Source organism: Bremia lactucae, linkage group LG11 (assembly GCF_004359215.1).
Source record: "Bremia lactucae strain SF5 linkage group LG11, whole genome shotgun sequence".
In the NCBI taxonomy this organism is placed as follows: domain Eukaryota; phylum Oomycota; class Peronosporomycetes; order Peronosporales; family Peronosporaceae; genus Bremia; species Bremia lactucae.
Genome location: NC_090620.1, coordinates 3,939,760 through 3,948,961, shown reverse-complemented (window position 1 = coordinate 3,948,961; position 9,202 = coordinate 3,939,760). Strand labels below are relative to the sequence as shown.

The following is a 9,202-nucleotide window of genomic DNA, read 5'->3' as shown; positions in this document are numbered from 1 at the left end:
TAAGCATGAACCACGCGCCATCCACCTGTGGCTTTACGCACACAAAAGGTCGGGCTGCAGTGAGGCGATTTGCTCTCACGCACATGTCCCGCCTTGGCTCGCTTGTCGAAGAACTCATCGATATAATCGACTTGTTCTTTCGGCAACGGCCATTGCCTGGTCACACAATACTTGGTGCCAGGTTCGAGGTCTATTTCGTGCCCGATGCCCCTATCTGCTGGTAGGCGGCTTAGCACTTCTTCTGGGAACACATCGCGATGTTTCCACAGAACCTCAAAGAACGGACCTTCTCTCAAGTCATCCCAGCCTTGAGCAACGAACCATTTCTTTTTGTCCGTTCCTAGGACGAGAGGGTCCATTGCGGATGACGCGCAACAATCCATCAAGTTTTCTTCTGGATCGGATGTGAATATTTCGTGGATCTTTTCGTTCTCTTAATTTGACGAGGAACAGATCCCACGACATCTCTTGAAGTTTAACTATCTCCTCGGCAGATTTGAAGACATGCCAAAGCATTTCAACTGAAGACGCCTCCGCAATTTGTATTTGACGGCCTCGAATACCTCGTTTGAAGGCCTCTTCACTTAAATAGGATCTGATCCAAAGGTCACTCGTTTAGACATGCCTTTGATCGTTCTATTTTGTCGGGTACTCGTTCTTTCGAGTCACCACGCCCTTTAACTGGGAAGCGGGTGCTGTTGCTCTCCTGGCTAGCGCACCCTTATAACCACACCAGGCTCTAGGCACTTAGCCGGTTCATGCGACGCTTGACTTCCTGTCATCTCGCCGTCTACTGCCACAGGCTCTCAGCTTTGACAGGACTATGGGAGACATGATTACTTGTCATTGCCCTTTTCACTACCCCAGTCTCGACGATCTCGGTAGGAATTTGTGTCACCTGACATCCAGTCGGTAGACTTCCAACTACACCAGGTTTAGCGATCTAGGTAGAACTTAGTGACGTTTGACATCCCGTAAACGCACTCTCACTGTGTTTGACACAACATCAGTTGCATATGCCTCTCGCAAAGCACGTCCTTTCCGTTGTCTTGCGTAGAGTTAGCAATTGTGCGTGTGCGCCAGTCAATTCATGTTGGTGTTTTGCCAGCCATGGCATGCCTAGGATGAGGTCATACGGACTCATCATACCTAGAATTGTGAGCTTATCATGATAGAATACGTTGATAGTAGAAGGAAGATCTATTACAAGAGAAGCCACTAAAGCTGAAGGCGAGTTCTAACTGAACTTCCTCGAACTTAACGAGCGCGCTGTTCGCTAAACGAAGGTCGCTTCTTCTCGCTTGCCATCCTGGCAAAGCGGCTCAAACATCGCCGGTCTCTTTCTAAGAGCCACGAGCTTTACAAAATTCTGTGATGCACCGAATCCACTAGGAAGCCATCACTGTTCATAGCCTCGTACTTGTCGCTACAGACCAGCAGGGTTGAGGTCCGAAATTGCGATACCTAAGGGACCATGCTACTCATTTTTTCGACAAATCTGAACTTATGGGTAGCTCTAAAGTCCACGTCAGAAGAGCAACCCGACCCGACTGCACTCCTGCATTTCCCGACCCCTCAGTGGTCGATGCAGAACTCATGCGTCTCGCACGTTGGTTCTTGCTATCGCCCTTTGGGAAGGGAGTCCTCTTGCTGGGCATCTTCGCCCCAGCAGGGACCCTGGCATAGCAGCGAGCCATCATATGGCCGTGCTTGCCGCATTTATAACAGACCACGTCTGCATTGCACCATGGGAGTGGCATTTGACCTCTTGGCCGACGGCTTATACCAAGCTGTCGCCGAGGCACTGCTGTAGGATTGCTCTTCAGCTAAGGCAATTTGGATTGCCTCATTCATCGTCGACGGCCCCTTTCTAAAAAGGGCCTGTCGCGATGGGCCATGCCGAAGAATGTTCATAAACGTGGGCACCTTAATGTGCTCCGTAATCGGACCTACGGTTATGGACGCCGACAGCGAGCGCATCTCTTGCACATACTCTTGCAGAGATCGCTTCGCCTGTCGCGCTCCAAAGAAGCGCGCCTGAAGCAACACTTGGTTGTTCGGCGGCTGCTACATGGCACGAATCTTTGTCTTAAAGATCGCGCATGAATGAAACGCCTTTCTGTCCGCCGTAAGCGCCGAGTAAGTTCACTCTGAGGCTTTACCGCGCAGGTGCGACATGGCGTACGACACTATCATGCTGTCGCCTTCTATGAGCTGCGCCACACCGCATTGCTCCACGGCTAATAGCCAGTGAACAATCGTGTGAGCTGCAGTTCCATCGAACTTGGGCGGCCATCCGAATGGGCCTCGGCTGATGCGGCCGGGCAGAGAGCATCTCAACAGTTCTGTTGAGAGCCTCGCTTTGAGCCTGCTTACGCCTCAGCTAGTTCTGAGTCTGCATGGCTTTGTGCCTCGGACGCGGCTCTCCGCTGTGCGAGCACGATTGCCTCAAAGTGCAGGAAGACTACGCAATAGCCTGGCCAGGGCTTGTACACCAAGTCCCTGCGCTAAGTGCCCAGCCAGCTTCCAATGATATTTGGAGAGGTGGGGTTAATGACCCCGATCGATATGAGGCTCATCCTCACGTACACACGCAGAGATGCGTGTCGTGGGAAGGATTTCAAGTGCTACCAAGTGTAGGCGGGTACGTCTTAATGCGGCCACGCTCTACTTAAGCACACACCCTAGCACAGCGAAGATTGGTTTGGCCGTCTACTCTCGCGTGCAGTGAGGTTGTTGTGGTGGGCGTCTTAGCGACCTCACCCAACGCACTAAGTACTCTGGTATACGTGTCGTCACGGGAGCGGTGATTCGACTCCTCGTGCGCACTCACCAAGTAGGAAAAAACTTTTAGACTGATTTTACATAATCGCATTAAATATAAATAGCAATTTTTAACCAATGCTAAATGTCATCTCTGTAGATAACACCAATGTATTGCGAGCATATCTTTCTAGATATCCCGCGTAACGGATGGCGCTAGCCGTTATCCCCGCTAATGTGAATACCCTCAGTGGCATCACATACACAAGGTTGGGTCACAATGTGAACCACACCCAAGTGGTAGGTCCAATTACATTACTTAAGTGATTGACCATCCACTTAAGTACACTTTGTGTTCTTAAAGCAACTTTAGCTCGTTACAGTGCTGCTTGCTAAGCTCTTTGTTCTCTTCTTGCTCATCCACCCTTTCGTTTGCGGTGGCGGTGGATGCTTTCGCGTGCACGCCGTCGCGCGCAGTGCCCTTATCATTTGCACGCTTTAAGTTCATAACCTGCAAAAAGTAGAACGGCACGTACCAATTGGTGGACACACAAAAGAGGCAAAAGAGAGAGTGTTATTAGTTTCATTATCTCCTAGCTTGCTACAAATTTTCACGGCAGGAGAAATCAGGAAATGAAACCACTACATTCGTTCGGCGTAAATACGATAATTAAAAATAGTACTCGTAACATTTTGTTGGTTCATCACTTTAAAGTTTGCGTTTCAACACTTGTCCACACCGCCAAGAGATGACAATGCAGCGGAATTGAGCCTATTTACGCTAGCCTAAACAGTAGACTGGGTCACCACTGATTCGACTGTCATTTGATTGCTCGCGGCAGCAAGAATTCAATGATGGAAACATGCTGCCATAAATTGCAAGATGCAGAAAAATTAACACTCAAAATTCTTTTTTTTCTTATAAAAAGAAATAAAGAAAACTTTGTAGAATGGAGCCAAGAAATACGGTCGAAGACGCGACTAAAGCGAATGAAGACCGGAAACCTCTGTTCGAGTGCAATATATGTCTTGATACAGTGTGTATTCCTGTCGTAACACTGTGCGGACATCTCTATTGGTACGCTGTCCATCGTCTAGCTTTCTATGACCCCTTCATTCCATTGACATGGGTACATCTTGCCTAGTTGGCCGTGTCTGTACCAGGTTTGGCAATGAAAATCCACTTGTCATCTGACGTTGTTTGTAGCTAATTGATACAATGTAGTGGATGCAACATCACTTCGAGTGCCCCGTGTGCAAGGCTGGAGTCAGCGAGCAGAACGTCGTTCCAGTGTATGCAAGAGGCGCTGAGGCCGCCGATCCTCGGTGAGTTTTTTTTTTTGACGATGCGACGGTGGCAATTATTTTTAAGCGATAGAATTTTGTTGACGGCTCGTTCGCGGGACTTGTAGAATTCACTACCAAGCTTCCGACAGCGGCATTCCTCGTCGTCCACAAGGACAACGCCCAGACGCCGAGCGGCTCCGGCGACGAGGTCCATTTAATGTGCGTGTGATACTGCAGCAGTCACAAAAAAATTCGGAAATTGGCTGGTGGGATTAATGTATGCTTTTTTGCGGCCGCAGTTCGGCATTTTTGACAGATATCGTCAAGGCAATGCAGTTTCGATGTGGTCAGTGCTCTTCGGTGTCCCTTACGTATGACAGTGATAATGTAATGGTTGTTTGGCAGGTGAGCTACTTGCTAACTTTTTGTTATGATGTCGTAGCAACCGCCAGCATCTGTCACGCATCATGTGGATGGAACACCATTGACCGCTCAGGAAGCGCACCAGCAGATGCAGCAGACGTTCTTGTCTCGCTTTCTGTTGATTGTCGGCAGCCTCGTTATTCTGTGCCTCATTACATTTTAAGCCTTGCCATGGCGCATATTTTTACGCCAATTTACTTATTGCACACTTATTTTTAAAATTAAAATTGGTTTTACGTGGATGAACTTTGTGCTTGTGCATGTCCGCTGTTAACCATTGTTTCTTGCTCTTTCTCCAGTACAGCCCACACGTACTCCAAATTGCCAGCAATCGCGTGGAGATCATGTTCTGTGGCGACTGCCCACTTAGCAAATTGGTCGAGCTCCTAACGGCAACAAGCTAAGCTCTTTCTTGCTCAATAATACATCAATAAAGTGCAAACAAACCTTTAAGCTCGATTGAAAGCGCTTCTGGTCGGCCTTCCACTTGACAGCACGTTGGTACAGGGAATTGACATTTTTTGAATACGCAAGCGCCTCCTGCTCGACCTTGCGCTGCTCTTCGATCGCATCGTCCAGCCTTTTCACTAGCAATTGGTCTTGCGCAGCCTTTAATTCATCAAGAGTTACGGCCAATTCGGCCTTTGCTCGCGCTGCATTGTCGCGATGTTGTGCGATCCGCATCTCCGCAGCCGCCACCTCGGTCGTATTTGCATCCATTTTATGAATCCTTAAATTACAAATCCAACCCAAACTCAATCGAATATTCCCCATCGAGGGAGCGCCATCATTTCTGGAAGCCATGGCGCGCAAGACTGCCAAGAATGTCGGCAATCGTGCTGCAACGCATGGCGTAAAGTGTGAAGCTAAACTCAAGGAAGAGAACGAGCTGCTTGCACCTACTACGGCTACAATCGGATGGGTGCTTAGACTCTTTGTGGTAGTGGCAGTCGTGGTCGCGAGCTACTTCCTGCGTAAATATTACGATGCCTCTACTACCCACTATATCGCCCGCACTGATGTTACGAAGCACCTACGCCTTAATGTCACGTGTGCACCGCCTGAGGTTCATTAATATTTTTGTTTGTTGGATCCACTATACCGTCTTGACACTCGCTTTGGCTGTTTTGTAGCAATCTACTCCAATTGTTCCAGGCTGTCACCCAGAGAACAAAACCATGTGTGGTCGCGCTGTAATTGATAATTATTTATCTCCCGACAAAGTGTTGCAAATGCGTGACATTGCCGAGACTGGCATGCAAAATCGGTCAAGGCTCGGTGGTCCTACGATCATGGACATAAACACAGGCTTTGTCCGCGACAGCGATGGACTCGTGAATATCTATCAACCCGAAAAGAGGATTCCGAATACAGACAAGCCAGGTGTCAAGCGATTTTCGCAGAAGCAATTCAGCTTATATCGCAGGTACATTTGTACGTTGTAAATGAGACTGTCGGTCATGCTAATGGTTTGTGTTTGAAAGCATTGTGCAAAAAATTCGCCGGACCGTAATGAAGGAGTTTGACTTAAAAAAACTATATTTTTCTGCGCCTACGTTCATAACTCGTATGATTGGCAATGCTTCATGGACTCCTCGTGAGATTCACGATGAATACTGGTAGACTATGCCTTGATTTATCTTTCAGCAATTCACAATGATTAATAACAAAATTTCTGATAAAGGCATCCGCATGTGGACAAGGAGAACACGAACTACTACGACTATTCCGGTCTTCTCTACCTATCAGACTATAACGAGGAATTCACTGGTGGGCTCTTCTCATTCATTGACGATACTTTTGAAACGATCATCGAGCCTGCTCGTGGTCGCCTCGTGATCTTCACAGCTGGATCAGAGAATTTGCACGTAGTACGGAAAGTCGAGACGGGTACGCGGTATGCGCTAAGCTTGTGGTTTTCTTGCGACGAACGCAAAGAATTTCAGAACTTCCTGGATGGCACCATGCACAAACACTTTCGGCGTCCGTAGAGCAACAAATAGCGTACCCAAGTATGACATACGCTATCTGAAACCGTAGTATGCACGTCTCAAACTACGTGAATATATTTAGTGTTATGGCTACTTGATTGGATGCTGCTGTGTCAAATATAACCAGTAATATTGCATTTCGATAGCTTGCACAATATTCCGGCATGAGGCCATTATTAAAGCCCCTGTAATTCACCCGAGTGATTTTAGCCGCCTGCCATAAGTCTTTCAGATTAGCATAAAAGAGTCCCTCTTCTAGATGATAATTCTGCGACACTTCTAGAAAACGCTCGACTACATCGACACGTTGAAGCGGTCGGACCAATCCGACGCCATGTACCCATCATATCTTCCGATAAAGTCCGATCGAAAGTTCCAGCATTATCCAGTAAGTCAAACGAACCCTTTAGCACCTCTATGATGGAGTTAGGCAATGTCGACATGAGAGTCGTCACAATTAAATTTACTCGCAATTGCTCAAGAGGATAATACACTGGACAAATGAATCCAGCAGAATTTACAGATAAAACCAACGAGTATCTGCGCCGGGCGCAGGAAATGGCGGAGGAGTTTGGCCACTCGCAGCTGACCCCTCTTCACGTGGCATACTCGCTTTTTGAAGACAAGAACGGCACGGCCAAGCGTGTAGCGGATCTAGTACACGGCAATGTGGCTGGTTTTCAACAAGACGTGATGGCACAGCTGAAAAAATTGCCCAAGCAGACGCCTGCACCAGAGTCGGTAGGCGCCGACTCGGCGCTCATGAAGATGCTCAAATATGCGCATAAAATGAGAAAGGATATGAAAGACACCCACCTGGCAGCTGATCATCTAGTCATGGCGTTATTTAATAACTCGCAGGTTGCTAGTCTACTCAAGAGCCATCAAATGGACGAGAATCAAATCAAAGACGCAGTACAGAGGATCCGTGGCGGCCGTCCTGTCACCAATGCGTCCGCTGAAGAAAATTACGACGCCCTAAATAAATATGGCCAGAATTTGATTGAACTGGCAGAAGCTGGCAAGATTGACCCCGTTATTGGCCGAGACGAGGAGATTCGACGGGTGATTCGGATTCTGTCACGACGTACCAAGAACAATCCGGTACTGATTGGGGAGCCTGGTGTAGGAAAGACTGCTATTGTCGAAGGATTAGCTCGTCGTATTGTGGTAGGTGACGTTCCCGATTCGCTCAATTGCAAGCTAATCAGTCTAGATATGGGCGCTTTAATCGCTGGAGCCAAGTATCGCGGTGAGTTTGAAGAGCGTCTGAAGGCCGTGTTGAAGGAAGTGAAGGATAGCAATGGCAAGATTATTCTATTTATCGATGAAATGCACTTGATCCTTGGCGCGGGTCAAACGTCTGGCGCAATGGACGCTGCAAATCTGCTGAAACCAATGCTAGCGCGTGGCGAACTCCGGTGCATTGGTGCCACGACATTGGACGAGTATCGTGAGCACGTGGAGAAGGACAAGGCATTTGAGCGTCGGTTCCAGCAAGTGATGGTCCGAGAACCTTCTGTGACGGACACGGTGAGCATCTTGCGAGGTTTGAAGGAGCGCTACGAGTCCCACCATGGTGTCCAGATCATGGACGCAGCTTTGGTTGCTGCAGCTAAGCTTGCGGACCGGTATATCAAGGAACGCTTCATGCCCGATAAAGCCATCGATATCATTGACGAAGCATGCGCGAATGTCCGTGTTCAGTTGGACAGTCAACCGGAAGTGATTGACGAATTAGAGCGTCGACAGCTGCAGCTCCAAGTCGAAGCCACGGCGTTAGGAAAAGAAAAGGATGAATTGAGTAAGCAACGGCTTGTGAAAGTGCAAGAAGAGCTGAATAAAATTCAGGACGAGCTTGGGCCGTTGATTCTACGTCACGAGGCGGAAAAGGCACGGGTAAATGAAATTCGTCAGCTTCGGGATAAGTTGCAACACTTGCAGCTGAAAGCGGAACAGGCGGAACGTACTCAAGACCTGCAAACTGCGTCAGATCTGCAATACTATGCGATTCCGGACGTTAAACGCCGCATTGCTGCCGCGGAGGAGGCAAAAAAGCGCGAGGATGAAGATGAAGTTCAGCACAAGATGGTGGAAGAACTAGTGCGCGAAGATCAAATTTGTGAAGTCGTTGCTCGTTGGACGGGGATTCCAGTCTCTCGCCTTACTTCGAGCATGGGCGACCGCCTCATGCACCTTGAAGAGCGCATCCACAAACGCGTCATTGGACAAGAAGAGGCAGTGACGGCGGTGTGTGATGCTGTGCTTCGCTCACGTGCTGGCCTTGCGCGATCGGGGCAGCCTACTGGCAGTTTTTTGTTCTTAGGACCAACGGGTGTTGGCAAGACGGAGCTGGCGAAGGCGCTCGCCTACGAACTCTTTGACGATGACTCGCATATGGTGCGAATCGACATGAGCGAGTATATGGAGGAACACAGTGTTTCCAGGCTCATTGGCGCGCCTCCAGGATTCGTCGGGTATCAGGAAAGCGGCCAATTAACGGAAGCGGTTCGTCGCAATCCGTACAATGTCGTTTTGCTGGACGAAATTGAAAAGGCTCATCCAAAGGTGCTGAATATTTTGTTGCAAGTGCTCGACGATGGTCGTTTAACGGACTCACACGGACGCACAGTGGATTTTGCCAACACGGTGATCATTATGACGTCGAATATTGGCGCCGAGCATTTGCTGTTTGAGAAGGAGTTGTCGCCACGCGCGAGTAAAAAGTTTAAAACTGA

General features: G+C 48.6%; 4 protein-coding genes across 4 annotated transcripts; 3 read left to right on the top strand and 1 right to left on the bottom strand.

The window, feature by feature from the left end:
• Positions 1-3,713: 3,713 nt before the first annotated feature.
• Positions 3,714-5,161, top strand: CCR75_008327 (uncharacterized protein; the record flags this gene model as incomplete). The annotated part of the gene is made up of 6 exons (XM_067966380.1): positions 3,714-3,893; positions 3,989-4,089; positions 4,176-4,269; positions 4,350-4,421; positions 4,493-4,865; positions 4,928-5,161. The coding sequence occupies 5 exons, from the start codon at positions 3,714-3,716 to the stop codon at positions 4,634-4,636; spliced, it is 591 nt and encodes a 196-aa protein (XP_067817198.1). The 3' UTR covers positions 4,637-4,865; positions 4,928-5,161.
• CCR75_008326 (uncharacterized protein) lies at positions 4,707-5,193 on the bottom strand (the record flags this gene model as incomplete). The annotated part of the gene is made up of 2 exons (XM_067966379.1): positions 4,707-4,859; positions 4,921-5,193. The coding sequence occupies 2 exons, from the start codon at positions 5,191-5,193 to the stop codon at positions 4,707-4,709; spliced, it is 426 nt and encodes a 141-aa protein (XP_067817197.1).
• An 82-nt stretch (positions 5,194-5,275) lies between these two features.
• On the top strand, positions 5,276-6,733 carry CCR75_008325 (uncharacterized protein; the record flags this gene model as incomplete). Its single annotated transcript, XM_067966378.1, has 3 exons — positions 5,276-5,539; positions 5,607-5,899; positions 6,158-6,733. The coding sequence occupies 3 exons, from the start codon at positions 5,276-5,278 to the stop codon at positions 6,462-6,464; spliced, it is 864 nt and encodes a 287-aa protein (XP_067817200.1). The 3' UTR covers positions 6,465-6,733.
• Positions 6,734-6,965: 232 nt separating this feature from the next.
• CCR75_008324 (uncharacterized protein) lies at positions 6,966-9,075 on the top strand (the record flags this gene model as incomplete). The annotated part of the gene is made up of 2 exons (XM_067966377.1): positions 6,966-9,032; positions 9,055-9,075. The coding sequence occupies 2 exons, from the start codon at positions 6,966-6,968 to the stop codon at positions 9,073-9,075; spliced, it is 2,088 nt and encodes a 695-aa protein (XP_067817199.1).
• Between the last annotated feature and the right edge of the window lie 127 nt (positions 9,076-9,202).